Source organism: Bidens hawaiensis, unplaced genomic scaffold, assembly GCF_021521415.1.
Source record: "Bidens hawaiensis isolate Kalapana, Puna unplaced genomic scaffold, B.hawaiensis_p1.1 tig00005523_1, whole genome shotgun sequence".
In the NCBI taxonomy this organism is placed as follows: domain Eukaryota; kingdom Viridiplantae; phylum Streptophyta; class Magnoliopsida; order Asterales; family Asteraceae; genus Bidens; species Bidens hawaiensis.
The window spans coordinates 390,261-410,211 of record NW_027491356.1 but is presented as its reverse complement, the minus strand read 5'-3'; the positions used below and the strand labels follow the sequence as shown (position 1 = coordinate 410,211).

Here is a 19,951-nt window from a genome sequence, read left to right as displayed (position 1 = left end):
CTCATAAAGTTTAAACAAAAAAAAGGATTAAGAAATGAAAACCCTCGTATTAGAACACATGGCTTTCAAGGGACCCGGTTCCCCCTACCAAAACACGGTTCATGGCCTTCGCCCCGTATATAGAAGATTTCATCACTTGTCTAGTTTTGAGAGCAATTAAAATGTTTTCTATAGGTTATCATTTTATTTATTGTTTTATCCAAGTTCCTGCAGTTTTATATAGGCTATCATTATTTTCTTTTCTTTTCTAACAACTAAAGTGGTTATATAATTTGTTTTATTAGTTATGTATAGAGGTGGCAATATGAGTGGGTTGGGTTGGATTTGGGTAATGGGTTAGAATGGGTTTGGGTCATGATGGATTTTTAAAATAAAGGGTTAAGATGGGTATAGGTCAAAATGGGTAAAGTTAATCCATTTTGACCCAAGTAAAGGTTAAAATGCAAAGGGTTTCAAAAGCCTCTTAAAAAAATATTCAAAAGCTAATAACTCAAAATATTAATCAAAAACGCAAAAAGTAAAATAGCTAAAATGTCTCTTTCGTCGTCCTCGTTTATTAAAAAAAAAACTCGGTTTTGTCTGGGTTCAGGTTCAGCTTTTTACTGTTCATTTTTGTTTTGTTTTCGTTTTGGTATCTATTGGGTTTCAATGTTTTCGGTTTTTGTTCGGTTTTGATTTCTCGGTTTCATTCGGTTTAGGATGGGTATGGGTCAAGATGGGTAAAGTTAACCCATCTTGAACTAAGTAAAGGCTAAAATAAAAAGGGTTTCAAAAATCACTCAAAAAATTAATAAAAAAAAAGTAACTCAAAATATAAATCGAAAACGCAAAAAATAAAATAACTAAAATGTTTCTCCTGTCTTCCTCACTCGTAAAAAAAAACACCTATATTTTGTCTCGGTTCATGTTCGGTTGTTTCAGTTTTTTTTCCGTCTTGGTTTTGTTTTTTCCATTTTGGTCGGTTTCGGTATATGTTCGGTTTCAATGATTTCGGTTTCGATTTCTCGGTTTCTATTCGGTTCCGTGGGTTTTGTTTGAAATAAATTAGATAAAGCTTCTTTTTAGTTCATTTTAACCTATAACCAAAAGTCACTAGCATTTTCCCAGCCCATCTTTATCTTCTTGCAAAATTATATTGATCCATCCTGAACCCATCTCAATTTTAAAAGTTATCCAAATTGACCCAAAACAACCTATTTGGGTTTATTTTGCCACCCTTAGTTATGGATGTTTATCAGAATTAGGGTTATTTAATCTTGTAATGCCAAGTTATCCAAATTGACCCAAAACAACCTATTTGGGTTTATTTTGCCACCCTTAGTTATGAATGTTCATGTTTGTCAGAATTAGGGTTCTTTAATCTTGTAATGCCTACCTCGAATGTGGCTATTATCTTAATTGCAATACTTTTTTCCGGTTTTTATCATTTTTCTTTTTCTAAACATTCCAATATAAGTTTTTTTTTTTAAGAATGGAGTTCTTTAAAAAAATATATCTTTTAAATATACCTTGTTTCAAAACAAAACAATTAACTTTACTATTAATAAAAAATTTATAGAACAAACAATAACTATAAATTATATTCATTAATGCATAATTAGTTTAGGTTGGATTGCTAACGGGTTTAACTAATTTAGATTGGATTGTACCGTTTTAGACTGGAGAGAAAATTAGTTTGTTTTGTTTAAAAGATCGAGTTGGGTTGTAAATGTTAAAAGCAAAGGGCCAGTTACAGATTTCATTTCAACTTGTAACCAAAACGTCCTCTTTTTCCCTACTACATCTTTCTCCTATGCAACCAAACAAACATAACAATTGCAAAAAAAAAATGAAAAACCGTGTCTTATAGCAAGACACTACATCGTGTATAAAAAAAGCCTGTCTCTTTAAATACTTCCTTTTAACAGTTTACTCATCTCATTAATCTATTCTACGATTAAAAGCACTAAAAACACAGGCAGTATCTCAATAGTATGTTGCCAAAATTGTAACATAATCAAATTCTCACTACATAACACGACCTCCATAATGTTTTAAAACAACATATTATGAAACTAAGTCCACCTTGAGATTTTACTTGCTGTAAAGGTATACAAAGCTGAAGATGAAAAATGCAGCCATCTGCAACCACCAATACTTTTGTGTTAAAAATCCTCATTTGGTGATTAAAAACACACAAAACAAGATTCTTAAAAAAAGTGAAAACATACCGTAGAAAACGATGCTCCATAGTATGGAAAAGCCGCTGGTATAAACCTCTCATATTCATTGTGTCTAAAAGGACGAACCGGAATCTGCAGATACATATATAATAATATTATAAATACATTGTGTGATCATATGATTCATATGTTTAGTAATTATATATATTATTATATTGTTACCTGTTTTGCAAGTGACAAGCTAGTGTATCCAAGCCTCTGATATTCAACCTTAAATTGGAAAACGCCATAGACATCGGGCACCTTAAAAGAAGCATGATATAAACCCTGCATACAAACATTTAAGAGCCTTAAAGATGCATATAATATTATAATCTTGACTAGAATGTATAAAGTAGTTAGATTCGGTTATGCTACCTTCTTATCAGTCGACATGGTTTTCAACACATATGGGCTCATCATGTAGAACTGAACCTGAACATCATTTGCAATGTATGGTTCCCAGCTTGATCCAGACCATTCATAGATCTCTACCGAGTATTCCTAAAATAATATTTTGAAAGTTTAGCTTCCAAATAGTTAAGATTTACTATTATCTTGTTCCTAGATGATTATTAGTATTGCTTTTATGATTAAATTTTTAGTTTCAGATAAATGATAGTCGAACAGGAACAATGATTGATTCGGTATATATACACACACATGTTTTAGGCCAGTAAATGAACCAAACGGTCAGTGAAACGTTCGGCGGGAAGATCCTTTATTTAATAAAGGAATGAACATGAACACATGTATCATTCGTTAATTTATGTTCGTTAATGTTCATTTAAATTCGTTTACGCTCATTAATGTTTACTTAGCCTTCTCAGTTAGCATTCTACCAAAAAATCTTCTTTCTCAGGGTCAATCCGGTCCTCTCTGAATTTCTCTCGTACTCTAGATAAATGGAAGCCTTTTTATAGAAAAGAGGAAGACAGGGAATCGGAACTAAATCATTCTTTCTTCTTCGACTGTGGACTTTGACGACTGTCAGCTTACGTTTGTTAAATTATTCATTTAATTTTTTAAGCCGATTACAATTTAGTCTGATTTTAACAACTTTTTAGACCCCACACACCATCATTGACGTTTACTTATATTTGGTTTTAGCTCAGCTATGTTTGTTCTTCTATGTTCAGTTATGTACGTGAACCGTTAATTTATATTGTTAACAAACTTGAACACGTTTAGCTTCTTAACAACAAACACAAACAAAAAAACCTCATCCATTCAATTGTTCATGTTCGGTCGTTTGTTTGGTTAAAGTTAAATGAGCGAACACAAACATGCTTTATTCGTGTTTGTTTGGTTTGTTTACAGGCCTAGAAAAAAAAGAAGATTACCAGGTCATCATTGATCCTGTAGATAGCAGGTTCATCACTCTCGCCAACTCTGTGATGTGTAACATTAACCGCCTGTTGACATGCAAAATGAAGGATTCAGAAGAGTTCGTAAAGAAGCAGAACACATAAATTGTAACTTAAAACATTAATGGGTGATCATGTCAACAAAAAGTTAATAAATGTATTATTATCTTAAGCCCAACCCATATATTATTACCTTTAAGTGACCTCTTTCATGGAAGACCCATTTGCTAAGCTCAGTAACAAACTGCTCATTGCCAGATTTTGCATATCTGTTCAAGAAACAATATTAGAAGATAGTTTTACGGATATGTTTTAATGAAACTATCATTTATCAAAAACATTAAACTCACTTATTTGAGCTCCCGGTTTTCTGCACTGGTGACTTGAAGAATCTACACAACACAACTTCAGCTCCATATTAACCAAAAAAATAAATAAATAAATAAATAGTGACAAATTCTAGAGACAACTGCAAAATAGTGCATACTTGTTGCTGAACAAATCTAAAGAGCCAGAAAACACAGCTCTTGCATTATTTCTAGCCTGCAATATAAAAAAATAGAAATATGAGAGAATCGAATATGAAGCATTTGACTAATCGTTTAAAAGAGAGTACCTGAACAACTGAAACCAATGAAATTGAAGATCCAGAAAGTGATGGTGGACTTGAGAGTTTAGACTTTGGATTTGCAGAATATGCTGATGGAGAAGCAGAGAGAACCTTCAAAACCTGCAACACAAGTCAACAAAAAATCAAAAAAAGATTCATAACACCACCTCAGCAAATTAACGTATAAAGGCTGCATCTTGAACTTACCAAGCTATTTGCAGGGTTCACAGAATGACCAATTCCTTTGAAAAGCACAGGAGCCTGTATGACGCAAAATCAAATGAAATTTAATTCAACATAAGATTATATCCATCTCTTGCTTCAAAGATAACATTGCAATCACAGAACAAATCATCTCCGTAAATGCACTGACCTCAATTTTTGTACTTCCTAAAAGTACATCAGATTGAATGAAATCATCAGCAGCAATTAACGTATGATCACCATCAGTTCCTGAGACAGCATAACTCCTATGATCAATAACCACAGCAGATGCATCCTGCACAATGAAAGTAGAAAAAACATGCCAAACTTAGTACACCACGATAACGTATTGCGTATCACATAACTACTATCCAGAACAGATAACCAATGAACAATTAAGCTCAATGCTCATAAGCGTGGTTGTAGAATCCCTCCTATGCGGCAATTAAACCCCAATTAATCTTTAGTCGGTTTTCGCTATTTAGTCAAAATTAAAAATTTTATACATAGAATTAGGTATATATATATATATATAGGATGAGTGCCATTACAGAACTCCTAAATTATTTAAGTACTTGAAGGAAATCCTAATAACTAACGTTTTTTATAAAAAAAATTTGTATGTTCATGTTATTTGAGTGTAGTTTTATCATTTTTTATATTTATATTTATGATTACAATTATACAAATTAGGTTTTACACATATCTAATTTTCTTCTACACATATGTAAGTTTCTTATTACATAAATTTTACACATGTGTAAACTTGTGATTTATATATGTAAATCAAAAATTTATATATCAAATACGATACAACTACTCTCAAATAATGTTATTATATAAAAAAAAATTAAAAAAATATTTGGTTTTTAAAAGTTCCTAAAAGTCTTTAATTTTTTTTTTGAGTTCTTAAATGAAACTAACCCTATATGTGTGTGCGTGTATGAAAAATTACATATAAATTACAATCCGATTAATTAATCCCTAGTCCCTACCGCACTGCTCGACTAGCACCTAGCGAGTTCTACAACAATGCTCATTAATCAATTAAGTTGCATGTGTCTAAATTAGCATTTAGACCAAATCAATATTTAACACCTACAAAACAAAGCTACCTCATCAAAATCAACTCCACACTCAGCCGCAATACTCCGAATCAAATCCGACGCACCCGCATCAGCCGCGACGATCAAATCCTTACCAGAATCCACAAAATCCAAAACAGCCGCCACATCCAACGACCCTCCAAACCCTAAAACACCACAAACCCATCAATTAACCAAATTCACAATCAATCACAGCAATAAACTATCAAAATTACGTTCAGTCGTCGGAGAAAACAAAATCAATCCGTCGTATAAATACTGTCCGTATCTCTGAAGCGCGATCTTCGGGTCATCGGATAGCTTGAAATCGAGGTCGAATCCACGTGATTGCAGAGAACTGAAGAAGATCGAGTGCGAAGACTTGAGAGCTAAGTCGTCGAGAAGGACTAATATGCGGCGATCTGTGGGATTATCGGTGGAGAATGAGTGGGTGAGTGCGAGTAAGAGTGAGATCGAGGCTATGAAGACGGTGGCGATCGCCATTTTAGGGTTGTTGAGGTTTGGATCGTAACTGGTACTAGTGTTGTGACTTTGAAGATTGACTGACTTGTTAACATATGCAGATTTAGTGAACGGTCCCTGTGCTTAGATTAATTGATTTTTCTCCACTAAAACTTTCAAAATATTGTAATGACATGATCGGGTTTACCTGAGGCCGGGTTTGGTATACACATTAGTTTATTAGACCATACACTGTGGCCACAAGGAGGGAGGGGGGGGGGGGCAAGGAGCGTTAAGGGGGTGGGGCGGATTGGGGAAGATGGGCAGTACGGGGAAAAAGTGGTGTGCCCATCCATGTTTTCTAATAGTTTCATGACAGTTAACTATTAAAAAATTTTCATTTTCTCTTTATATATATATATTTCATTTTATTTAACACCCTACAAAGCATATAGGGCTGTTCATTTTGTGATAACCGGACCAGCTCTACATAAGCACAAACTCGACCCAGGGTGACATACATAAAATGCACGAGGTCATCAACAAAGACATGGTTTTTTCAGGATGCTTAGTAGCTTTGATTGCACACACTGGTCTTAGGAAGCCTGCCCGGTTGCTTGGCAAGGTCAAAGGCATCCGGGTGATCATGATGGTCCAACACTAATACTTGAGGTGGCCGCATCATTTGATCTCTGAATGTGACATGTTGGTAAAAAAAAGGAAAAAGATTAAAGCTGCTCGAGGCTTCGAGCCACAATGAGACAATATGGCATATGAGCTCGTGCTACGTGGCAGTGACGTGGCACTATGGATGGGCTTCACACATAAACCTACTTGGTATCAAGCACTTAAACAACAAAAGTCATTATTATGAATAGTACACAATGAAACTCAGATTATAATGGCGATATAAAGCCTACACCTGGTTATGACTTATGACTACATTTGAGTTACCTACACATGATCATTGATCATGATGATGGGATTCAAATTTGAGAAGCAAATTTCACGATTTGGGTTAAATAAGCCTTATGTCACGAAGTGCATCCTATTGGTTAATTCTCGATCTCCAAGGGTGTGCATGTGCCCCCGTTGTGTTGATTCATTAAAACATGCTAGAAAACTGCTCAAAACCGCATCCGGTCATGGTCTTGGATACGTTGTACGTGTAAGCCAAGTGTTAAGCCCATATCTTACAAACTGGGAACCTGTTCGAATACACCGCCTTAAACATTGCAATTCAAATTTTGAAAGTGACACTAGTAGGATGTGTGGCTTACCCATACACTAGTCCACTTTTTGTTGACTTGATCTTCCTACACTCGTATAATATCCATCGACTTGTGTATCATTCACTACCTACCACCCTACAAATATCATATATTGGGTTGCATATATAACAACGTGATTGCCATTGATTGATTTTACAGATAATGCACAAATCATTTTAATAACTTTGTTGTAATTTGAAATGCATGCAATATATACATTGACTCGTATCCACATCTTTTGAAGAAAAAAAAAGGCTAGTTTTTAAACCGGATTTAAATAAATATAAACAACTAGTGTCATCGAAACAGAAAGACAAACGGGTAACAAGCTACGGAGCTACAAAGCTAAAAAGAAATTCGAAGCGACAAAAAGAAATTTGAATTTCGATGGATACCAAGAATAAAGTTTATCAAGAACATGTGGTTGATGTTGATCAAAGTTCGTTAAAGGGAAAGGAAGATGATTGTGATAATGGTCAGTGGCAAGATTTGGAGAAGATGGCAATATTAGACTTCTTTAATTACATGGAAGCGCAACTGGCGAAAGAAATTTATTACAAGTCGGAGAAATATCACATCAAAGTTGAAAGAGAGCTGAGGCCCTGCAAATGCCATGAATTTAGGCCGCAAAGGAATGGAAATGGAAAGGGGAAATTACTAAATTAATTGCAGACTAGGGAAATGATTACTACGAGTATAATTTAGTGGTTTAGTGGTTTATTAAAATCCAGTTAATGTACTGGCAAGTTTTAGTTATGATTGCTATATATGTTGATGTAGATTTGTAAGAGTTTGGATCTTTAGTTTACTTTTTGACTTTTTATTGTGATTCAAGATACTGGTTTTAGAACTTGAAAATATGAGTGCTATGTAAATAATGTTGGCTCAATTGTTGTTTGGTCCAAATGTAAGGCTCTACCCAAGAATTAGGGTTTTATATATTTGGTAATGTCTTGGCTAGTAAGTTTGGTTAGTCTATATAAGCCAAGTTATTGTTAGACATTAGAATAAGTGAAGTTGGTGCAACCGAGTTAGGGTTCATCAAGAGTCAAACCGAGTTAGAGTTTGAGGGTTTGTAATCAGTTTTTTGAGTAATATTTTCTGATTAATATAAACGAGAGTTATTCGTTTAGTTCGTGTTTGATTATCGATCTGGGACTTGAATTGGTATCAGAGCCAAGTTCAAGAAATCGATAATCGGTCGGCGGCAAGCGATGGCTTGAGGAGGAGCTATCATCGGCGCATATTGGAACCAAGTTGGGTTTCTGAATCGGAGCGTGTTTTTGTTAACACAGGTTAGTCTAACCTGTGACGAGAAGCGAGTAGGTTGTTGGTGTGGCAACAATTCAGAAACGAGTTGGTTTCTGTTGCCATTCCAGAAGGTTTTTACGAAGAAGCTATTGGTGTTTTTCTTTTATCGTCGATTGAAAAAGCAAACGGAAAAGAAAAGTCAATCGGCGGCTACGTACGTTTCTATGTTTTCCTAATCTTGTGGTGTTATGGTTTTGTGATTTAATAATTAGAACTTAAACCCGTTGCGGCGGGAGGCGTAAAGTTGAACAAAAATGCAGTTTTATGTTATGAAAACACGAAGAGTGGAACTATTTGGGACTTGTAGCTCTATTTCAAATGTCCATGATACTTTAAAGTGGGTGGTAACAACTGTCTCGCCAAAAACTTGTATACAAAGTCTAAATTGGTCTATACTTTGCAAAACAGAAAACCATATACCTTAGTTCTAGACACATAAACTACAACGATCAATGTGGCGCGGCCTTTAAGTCATTTTGTGTATTGTTAGAAGTTTAATATGATCCTGATTATCCTCCTTAAGGTAACCTGTACACAAACCCGACAAAACATCAAGTTCAGATCCTAACAAAATTCACAAATGTAGACAGAAAAACATTGGTTACCTTAAAGAAGAGAGATGCTGAAGAAGCCTTATCTTCACCATTTAAATATCAAACCTCAAATTTCAAGAACATCCTTCAAGTCCATTCAATAGCAATAGGTCATTGTCTCCATTCCTTTTGTGTGAAGTCCCTTATTTTTGCTTTACATGCATCTTTTTACTGCAATTGCATGTTTACATGACATTAAAAAGAGCTATAAATGAATAATACTATAAAGCGTATGAAAATGATACTTTTATCATAGTACAGTATGACAAACAAACTTTTAGTATGTGGCTCAGACATGCCCAATCCAAGTATTCACATGTTAGTGTGATTGTAAGATGCACGTGCAAGAGTATAAAAATAAGGCACCAAAATGTGAATGGTCATTGACATCAAGCACGTTTTTCAAAATTACATTAAAGTTTAGTTCTCTCTATAATAGCTAAAAATTTGTAACTCATCCTCATCTGACAAAACAATCAGCAAGATTATATTTGATATTTAGGGTGGGCATAAATGTAGAAAACTATTTATTTACATTAGTTATATTTAAACCCACTATGACCATACTTCTGTCCCACATATCAAATTACATTAGTTGTTATAATCAGAACCAAATAGTTTGAAAACTTAAGCACAATGAAATTAGAGTGCTTAACCTTGTCTTCATCTAGTCGAGTCTTCCCTCTTAACCACATATCCAACTTGGATGACGTTAAGATAGTGGTCACCTAAGTCAACAATCTAACTTTAGGCTCATATCATATTCATGGCTGCAATTTGCAGTTGCTTGTTTCAAAACACCACAGTTGCCACGCCAAGAATCCGTCATCATCATCGCCCCAAAACCCAAAAAAGTGTCACATAAAGGCCACAGATAGAAAAGAGATAACCGGAACTCCTGAAGAAACAATAGAGCCAAGCACAAAACAGAACAATCAGCTTTATACAATAGCATAGTTTTTGCAATTTACACCGTCGCTACCAACCACCGTCACAACTAATGGTGGTTGAAGAAGGTGAACACGATGGCGGTGGAACTGACGCTGACGATGATAGTGGTAACGACGGTGGTTGTTCAACATCGTGGCACAAACGATGATAATGGTGGGAGAGGCGGTGAAACCCATTGTAAAGAAAGGAAGAGAGAGGGGTTGGTATACCAAAAGATGGTTTAGCTTTTCAACAAAAGCACGTGTAAAGGAAGCATGATACGTGTAACATCCTGAATGCAATAGAAATAGCACAACATATAATGCATTAAATACAATACCATTAAGCATCAAATACAATGAGCAGTAAAATAGTGACTGAGAAGAGATTTCAAAATTATAATATATATATAATAGTTAAAAAAACAAGTCACAAAAGCCAAAAACTCAAGGAGGATTAGGGTGTTTTAATTCTTGAATTATTTGTTCTTTTTTCAACGCAACAGTAAGGAAAAGAAAAAAAGAATAGTTCAACAGCAGATTGGTTGGTTTTGGACGAGATTCATTGTTTTCAAGAGATATTTGTGATCGGGTTTTATTTCAGGCAAGTGAGGTCGGTTCTGAAAAGTTGTTCGGAATTGATTGGTTTGTATTTGTTTCAAAGAAGTGGAGCAAAGGGGTTCGACATCAATGTCAGGTGACGAAGAAAGACCGGTAATTCATCCCAAAGCAAGTGGGGGGATATCACTACAGGTTCCAAAGTTGAATGGAACTAATTACATCACATGGGCGATAGTGGAAGCGATATTGGATGATCAAGACCTATGGGAAGTTGTTCAACCAGAAGAGGGTGCGGTTATTGATGCGAAAAATAATAAAACGGCAAGATCGTTTTTGTTTCAAGTGGTGAATGGTGATATTCTTCTTTAGATTTCTCAATACAAGAATGCCCAAGATATATGGACGGCTTTGAAGTCACGGTATGTTGGGGCCGAGCGAGTTCAAAAGGCTCAACTACTAACTCTGAAAAGTGAATTTGAGAAACTTAAGATGGCGGAAAATGAGACAGTTGACGAGTTTGCAGGAAAAATAACAAGTATGGTTTCAAAGGCAACGAGTCTAGGTTACGTGTTCGAGCAAGATGTCTTAGTGAAGAAGTTGCTGGATGTAGTTCCAGATAAGTACTTTCAACTCGTAGCCTCAATCGAGCAAAGTGTTGATCTTGATAGTTTGATGTTTGAAGATGTTGTTAGAAGACTTAAGGCATTTGAGGAACGTCTACGTGGGACAGAACAAGCTTCAAATTCACGAGGTCATTTACTTTTCAATCGATCAGAAAGTAGTTATAAAGAGAAGTCATATGATCAGCCCGGTAGCCGAGGTAAGGGTTGGCCGAGTTCACAGGGGCGTGGAAGAGGTCGTGAAACCGGAGGTCAAGACCGAGACGATGAGGACCAAGATGGTTGCAAAAACCGAGGTGGTCAAGATCGTGGGTCAAGTCATAAGGGACAAAGAAGAACCAATGATCGTCAAAGGGGAAGAAAGGATAGATCACAGGTTCAGTGTTACCATTGTGATGAGTTTGGTCACTTTGCATTTATGTGCCCGGAACGTATGAAGAAAAAGGAAGAATCTAATTTGAACAAAGTTGATGATTTTGATCCATCTTTGTTTATGATAAAAGGTGATCAAAAGACGGTTTTTCTGAATGAAGACGGGGTGATTCCAAAGCGTTTCGAAACCGAGCCGATGGAGAAAGATGTTTGGTATCTCGACAACGGAGCATCAAATCACATGACGGGTAATAAAGCGTACTTTTATGAATTGTATGAACAAGAAACGGGAACGGTGAAGTTCGGAGATGAATCTTGTATTGATATTCGGGGAAAAGGGTCAGTCTTAATTGAAGGGAAAACAGGGGAGCAGCGCTTGTTGACCGATGTCTACTACATCCCAAGCCTACAGTGCAATACCATAAGTCTTGGTCAAGCAACTGAAGGTGGATGCGAGATTCAAATGAAACATGATTTGCTAACCATTAAAGATGATACAGTAAGCTTTTGATGAAGGTGACAAGGACCAAGGACCGATTATACAAGATTAGCCTCAAGATAGCAAGTCCTGGTAAACGAGCCATCATTGGAATGAAGAATTTTTCAGGTAGAGATCTTCAAAGTGTTGGACTAAAAGAAGACAAGCCGGTTACAAGTCAGATTCCAATCAAAGATCCAAGTTCCAAAATTCAAAGCCCAACGAAGAGTGTTCAAGAAACTAAGCGCGTGGTCGAGAAAGTGATTCAAGCACAAGGGAAGGCGTCTAATGATCAAACGAAGCAAGTGTTACTTCAAGCTAAGTGGAGCCCAAAGAACATTGCAAGAGATCAAGAAAAGCCTCGGGAGAATCAAGAAAATGATGAGAAGCGTGAAGTTGAAGATCCGTCAATTTCGAGTAGGAAATTAGGGGGTGGGTTGGGTGAGTCGGATACAACAATTAGTTGTTTGGCCCAAGTGTAATGCCCTACCCAAGAATTATTAGGGTTTTATATATTTGGTAATGTCTTGGCTAGCAAGTTTGGTTAGTCTATATAAGCCAAGTTATGGTTAGACATAAGAATAAGTGAAGTTGGTGCAACCGAGTTAGAGTTCATCAAGAGTCAAACCAAGTTAGGGTTTGAGGGTTTATAATCAGTTTTTTGAGTAATATTCTCTGATTAATATAAACGAGAGTTATTCGTTTAGTTCGTGTTTGATTATCGATCTGGGACTTGAAATAAATGATTATTTCATTTGTGTTTTTGGTAAGTTGTCCATTCGCTAATTATGTGAGGTCTCATAGAGGCTACCATAGGGGTTATATACAACCCTCTGTGTACATACTCTCTTCCTTTGTTTCTCCACAAATCTGCTTTCTTTTGGCAACAATATGATGTATTCTGGTGAGGTTAGTTATTTTCAGAATCCCGATTCTATGCAACTTTATCAGTTTGCATAATTTTTTAATCTTTAAGCAAATTTATCATCTCCGCTGTTCTATGTTCAAGGTCCATGTTGCATGCTAGGTATGGTGAGTCGGGTTGATTACTATTTTAGATTTTTAGGTATATCATTTATAAAATAAGACATGTTTTATAGTTGTTTCGCTTAGATTTCAGAAGATATTCTGTTGTGGTAGTTGAAAGATTTAACAGCTTGTACTTCTCTTTTGAGTTCGTTGCAGCAACCAGAACTTAGTTAATACATACTTGCGGAAGAACATAGATAAGCAGGGTTGGATTCGTGTAAGCTTTATGGCAGACTACGAAATTAAGGTGAGTACTTTGAAGAACCTTTCAGATTGTTCTTCAACATCCATTTAATATCAGTTTCCTGTTATGCATTTACTGAATGAGATACATTTGCATCTTAAGAAATTAAATTTCATATTGCTATATGCATCATGTAAACATTGATTGGGAATGCAATTTGTAGTAAGTCCTAACTAGGTTCTCGAAACTAATGACTGCAAATGAATGTTTAGAAAAAAAAATACACCTTTTTTAATAAAGAGCAAGATTTGAAGACGCGTTGGCACCTGTGTTTGTAAAGTTCTCTTTGTTCCATGTGCTCATTTTTGCAACATCAGTCTAAACTACAGTGGTGTGTTTACATTGAGCCATGATGTTAATTGAACCAACAAACCCACACTAGCAATTCTTTTCTCTCTTAAGTAATTTGCGTGTAAACAAATCACATATTTCATATTATATAAATGAGACGGCAATTACTTATATTATGTTCTATGTTCTCATCTTTGGCATGTATTCTTATCTGCCTTGTCTTTCCATGTATCGTGTGTTTACATTAATGAATACTTTACTAACAAGTTATCTTTTTTAATATATTAGCAAGCACCTAGCAGCATGTCGTTTATCATGGTTCTAGTTTCATATCAATATGGCCATTCCTTGTGGTAAGTAATTAGTTTCTCGAGAAAATCACTACTTTAAATTGTTTTAACTGAAAGATAACCGATTCACATGGTTGCAGGTTTTGTATTTGACAAAAAATGTTCAGCTAAGACATATTGGCATCACAGCTTCACGATGTTACACTGGACTCTGGAGGATGCCATCTCATCAGATCAGGATTCTATCCAAACTTACTTCGGTTCAGCGGAATTCAGTGGCCAATTGCAAGAAGCTGGAGGTGACAACACTGGTGGTCAACAAGTAGCGTTGACTCAAAACACAAATGCATGAGACTTATTACGTAGCGAAGATGCCAAACTATGAAGCAATGTTTTGTTCATAAGAGAATATAGAAGACCCGTCACAAAAAGCACACGGACTGACTTATTAGAAGACAAATATATTATTGATTTCACAATATCTTTAGATAATTTAAATTGGTTTGTTTTGTAATTATGTTGATCGACTTTCCTAGTTTTTGTATATGGTCATTCCCTATTTAAAGGGTTATACATTCAATATGAAATCATCAACGATTATCAATTCTTTCATCGTAATCAGAGCTTCTCACAAACCCTAAACCCTACCATCAATTTTTTTTCTCTCTGGGTTTGATCAGTAATGGGTGGTTCAAAGCCCATCGAACCCAAGCTTCCTACCCTACATCCAGCCTACTCAGTCACAAACATACTGACCAAAATTCGTAAACTAGATGGAACAGACGTTGCATTCTCTTCGTGGAGAAAGCTTTTCAAACTCCACGCCAAAGCATACAAGGTTCGGGATCATATAGACGTTACATCATGTTCGTTTCCCTCGTAATACGGTGGCACTTCTACTCGTACGTGGTACGAAGACTGGGTTCCATAATACGGTGCCTCTACTACTGGTAAGCGGTACGAAGAAGAAAACTGACTTCCATAATCCGACCCAACAACTGGTAACTGGTACGACAGCTGACTATCGTAACCAAAATACTCTTGACAAAAGTAATGGTAGCATATATTAGTAACAAATCAACTAATGACTTTACATTAGATAAATATACAACGAAACCTGGTTCAAATTTGATAACTTCGGCGTTCTAGGCTGACCGTAAGACTGTTCAGGCTGAATATCATAAACGAAATACTCCTGACAAACGTAATGTAACATGCCTTAGTTAAAAAAGCAACTAACGACTTTATACTAAATAAATATACAACGAAACCTTGGTCAAATCTGGTAACCCCGACGTGCTAGGCTGATTGTTATGCACGTATCCCCGCTCCTTCTCGTTAGAGTCTGGAAATAAATTGCTAAACCAATCCATTTTTTCATTTTTGCTTCTCGCTTCTCGGGTGTATGTTGTGAGACATGTGTGTGTACGTTGTGATTAGGGATGAGCATTTGGTACTTGTACCGGTACCGATTTGGTACCGTCGGTACCGAATCGGTACCAAAGTTTTGAGTTTCGGGATCGGTACGGTACCGGTACCGGTATTTCCCGAATTTTTACCTTCAATACCGGTACCGAACCGAATATTTCGGTACCGGTACCAAGATTTGGCGATTTTCGGGATCGGTATTTTCGGTACCGGTACCGGTACGGTACCGAGCTCATCTCTAGTTGTGATATATAATAATAAAGAGAAGGGAGGGAGAGCCGGTGTGCTCAATAATTAAAATGGGTTTAATCCCCCCCCCCCCCCCGTATAGCACTATACGGGGCGTATAAGATACGACTTGACAACCTGGGACTGTCATAACCAGCCCTATGTTTAACTGTACCCTATTTGCAGCGTATAGGGTACAGTTTTGTCTTATCTGTTGTACTACCCTATACGCCGCGCGTATAGGGTAGTACAACAGATAAGACAAAACTGTACCCCTATACGTGGCGTATAATTACTATACGCTGCGTATAGAGGGATGTCTAGGGTGTCCCCAACGTGACCCTATTTATTTCACCCGTTGTTCCTTCAATTCTTGCATCATCACTCTTGGTTTAAACTCTTTTGATTTTCTGTTCTTTGGTGCTTCAGATGTTTGATCTAAGATTCTTGGGTTTTCAGTTCTTCATGCATCAGTTCTTTTAGTAGTCAACCATTCATCTCAGGGGCATCAACACTTTGTAACATGATCAGTATTTCTTTTATTTGTGAAGCACTAAATTTTGCTTCAGTTGTATGATTTGACAATCGTTAGTTCTTTATTATACTTCAACGCGAATCTATTTGAATGGACAGAACTAGGAAGACAATTAAAAAAAATCAACATGATTAAAAAAACATTCCAGAAAACATTCATACATAACACTTCAAAGTGATTAAAAACAATTCATAACATCTTGCCAATGATTTCTGGTCCAAGTGGTTGAGATAAGACACTAAAAGATTTCAATTAAAAAGGATGTCTTAGGTTCAAGTCTCACTTATGATAAACAAAAACAAAGGATTCCAGGTTAGGTCGGGAGATTTTCTCATCTGTAATTAGTTTCCTCCGAATAGAAATAATCAAATGGATCAATAGCTCATATGATCCAAATGACCGTTAAAAAAACATAAAAATTTTATTAGAACATCCATTTTTAACCCCAAACTAGTTGTGCAATCATAATCAACCACATAACTAAAATAAGTCCAAATCACATAAAGGCTAAACAATAATAGATCACATCTAAAATTGGCTTTGGTTATAGAGTCACTTTTTCAACTTTTTGGAATTTTATTTTGAGTTAATTAAGCCTAAAAATTAACTTATCCCTGCAACATTAAGGTGGTGTTTAAATTCTTGCAAGTGTAAGGTTAAAAGAATTTTAGGTGGAATTTGTTGTTAAAAAAATAATCAACAAAATGGGAAAATTAATCATCTTTGTTATTAATAACTTATTTCTATCTGTTTTTTTGTCAAACAAACTTTTTTTTTTGTTCATATTCAACTTCATAGTCAAACTCAAATTGATACAATGTTTTTTTACGTACATAATTAATGGAATAATAATTATAAACATTAAAAATACAAAAATAGGTAGGACATGTGCACCTAAAGAAAAGGTAAGTTCATGTCATATTCAATACATAGGATTGTCAAATTACTATATTAGACATGTGGGCCAAAAATACAACCATGTAACCAATGAGTTTCGGAAAAATCGACCCAAAATAACCCAATATGACATTCTACCTGCCACCCCTCCTCTTATATAATTTCATAAGCACCCCTCAAATTTCATTCTTACATATTTTCACCTTTTTCCTAAAATAATAAAATATGCCCTTCCTCTCACTTAAAATGGAGCAGTTGATGTTCTCTGGAGGCCCCCCTTTTTAGTCATTTGAGCTGTTGTTGCCAACTGTAACTGTCCAATAATATATAATAAAACCTATGTAAATAATAGATGATAGGTAATAATAGATGAATGTACTATCAACCTGCTTTTGTTGCCTTTTTAGCTTTGCGTTTTCTACTTTCAAACGTTCAACTTCATTTTCCAACTCATTGGTGTAAGCCTGGTTAACACAGACTAAAGGTTAAAACGCATAAGCAAGTCACTGGTATATATAAAAGACCAGAAGCAGAATTGCACACAAATACACAATGCATGCCTCTATGCACAAAAGTGTAAAGAGGATGAAATTTGGACAATTTCTAATGTTACAACACCTGAATCTTAAGAGGGTGTATTGGTGGATAGAGACTGTGTTGGTGGATCAGATTGGTTAAACGATTATCTAATATATTCGTCAGCAAGCTTGACTTAACCCTTCTATAATAGATTAACAGGTTGGCACGATTTCATGTAGAGTTGTTGAGGTTGTGTGGGGACTGAGTGTTTGTGTAAAGATGTATAGAACAAGTTTTTTAAAGCCATATTAATAGGTTACAGGTATATTGGTGGCCTAAAGTTGAGAAAAAAAATTCAAGTGTAGCTTAATCAACATAATTACTGTTATTATTAATAACAAATCACATCTTTGTTAATCAAGAATTAGATACATTTAATACATACACCCAATTTTTCAGGCAAACAAATTATATCTTATTAATATGAAAGTGTTAAGATTACACTCAGTGGTCATTGGTACTCATTATGATGTAGTGGGGTCTCTAGTATATGTTGTCCTACATACAAGGCCATATATGTAACATCACAAACAAATCTATCACAATTTGTAGACTTTATGACACAATTGTTTATTATACTTTTTTTTCTTTTCAAATTGTATTTTTATTTTACATGTATTTTTATATGAATATACATATTCAAAGCACAAAATTTATGCATATATAAACACATTGCCGACTTACTACTTTTAGAATAAGTAATAAATTATCATATTAATTTGTTACAAACCATCATAACTAGAAGATATTTTAAATTTAAGTAAATCATTAATAAAATGAGACGATATAGTAAAAGACATACATATGGAACAAAATGTGTCCACCCTACAAAAATAATCAAAGAATCCAGCTTTGACAAGGCATCAGATAAGTTATGCTTTTCAAATGATTAAATTTAGAGAATATAAAAATCAAGAAAAAAGTGAGGTATGATAAAATTATATATTATTTGGCAAATAAGATACAACTCCAAGTTCTAAATGCTGATAAAAATAGTACTATATATATATTGATTTTCAAGTTTGTGAAGTAATCAATAAAACCAACCTATCTAAAACACTTTATGATGATAATATATATTGAGCTTGTATTTATGTTTTAAACTGTTAATCAAATGTTTGCAACTTTTTGGTATGTTAAAGAGAGTTGCAATCATTTTTTTTATTTTTTCTAACCATAAATTTCTTACTTCTCGAGACTTAAACTTACTTACGACCTTTAGGTGATTAAGGGGTTTTGTTTCTGTCACTAGGACTGCAGTGGCGGATCCAGGAATTTTTTTTAGGTGGTTCCCTCTTAATTTATAAGGTGGTTCCTACGCGTCTTCTATATATCCGTACACTATTATTTCGAAACTCGGGTGGTTCCGGGGAACCACCCGTTTGTATGCTGGATCCGCCCCTGCTAGGACACCGACTTAAGTGCCATAATAGTTTAATATTAATAATAATCCGAGTCAACTCCACTTGAATGAAAAAGAAAAGCCTACCAACCTGCTTTCTTGCCCTTGACCGAGCGGCCGACTCGCGGTTCTTGATCATCCGCTTGTGCCGACGGTCGCCACCAGTCCTATCAGTAGCCGGTAAGACCCTCATCCCACCAATGCCTAACCCTGCAGATGACGAGTTAGCCGATCCCAAAACTTGGTCAAAAGGCACACTGGTAGAGCCAACATTCCGAGTATGGTCTTCTGGACCCGAGTTGAGAGTCAACAGCATCGGTGGTGGAGGTGAAGAAGGTGAAGAAACACTGGTGGGTGTGTCATTACTAGAAAAGGGTTTTCCAAGAAAGTCTTGGAGAATGAAGCCACGGTAGCCGTTGACACCGGCGGCAGGGTGGTGGTGGTTGGTGGCGGAGAGATTAATATCTTTCCAAACCTCTTCCATTGTTTTGGGGTTGTTTGAAAACATGGAGTGGTTGGAAGAAGATGAAGAGTGTGGTGGATCTTGATGAAACCCTAAATTCAAGATTATGTTGGTTTGTGTTTAGATTGTTAGCATCATCACCATGAAATGATAACATTTATTGGTTGTGTGTGTGTTTATTGAGTGTGTGTAAGAGGTAGGAGTGAAACCTAATATGACATTTGTCATAAAACATCAACCTTTGTACTAAAAGGAGGAAGTGGTGGCAGTGAATATTGAATGGTCATGAAAATTGGCGTTTTGTGCCTCCATAACCTATGATGTTGTGACAACAAAAGATACTATTTTCACAAAGACATCACCATATAAGGATGTGACAAAGATTTGCTTGTTTCCATTTCTTGAGTTTCCTTTTTTCTTATATGCATGCCAATTTTATTGTCATTTTAGTCTATGAAAGGATCGTGTTTAATGTTTATTCATTTTGGTCTTGAAGAGGTA

The 19,951-nt window shown here is 35.6% G+C and overlaps 1 protein-coding gene and 1 pseudogene across 2 annotated transcripts; both read right to left on the bottom strand.

The window, feature by feature from the left end:
• Positions 1-1,923: 1,923 nt before the first annotated feature.
• On the bottom strand, positions 1,924-6,017 carry LOC143630067 (dolichyl-diphosphooligosaccharide--protein glycosyltransferase 48 kDa subunit-like). Its single transcript, XM_077099166.1, has 13 exons — positions 5,704-6,017; positions 5,498-5,634; positions 4,552-4,677; positions 4,386-4,439; positions 4,185-4,298; positions 4,056-4,111; positions 3,919-3,960; positions 3,762-3,837; positions 3,545-3,616; positions 2,580-2,705; positions 2,385-2,489; positions 2,211-2,294; positions 1,924-2,121 (listed from the first exon to the last, which is right to left on the bottom strand). Exons 1-13 carry the CDS (start codon positions 5,969-5,971, stop codon positions 2,074-2,076), a joined length of 1,308 nt encoding a protein of 435 aa, XP_076955281.1. The 5' UTR covers positions 5,972-6,017; the 3' UTR covers positions 1,924-2,073.
• An 11,206-nt stretch (positions 6,018-17,223) lies between these two features.
• Positions 17,224-19,607, bottom strand: LOC143630066 (bZIP transcription factor 27-like; annotated as a pseudogene). Its single transcript, XR_013153091.1, has 3 exons — positions 19,079-19,607; positions 17,393-17,470; positions 17,224-17,319 (listed from the first exon to the last, which is right to left on the bottom strand). The product of XR_013153091.1 is annotated as a bZIP transcription factor 27-like (transcript).
• Between the last annotated feature and the right edge of the window lie 344 nt (positions 19,608-19,951).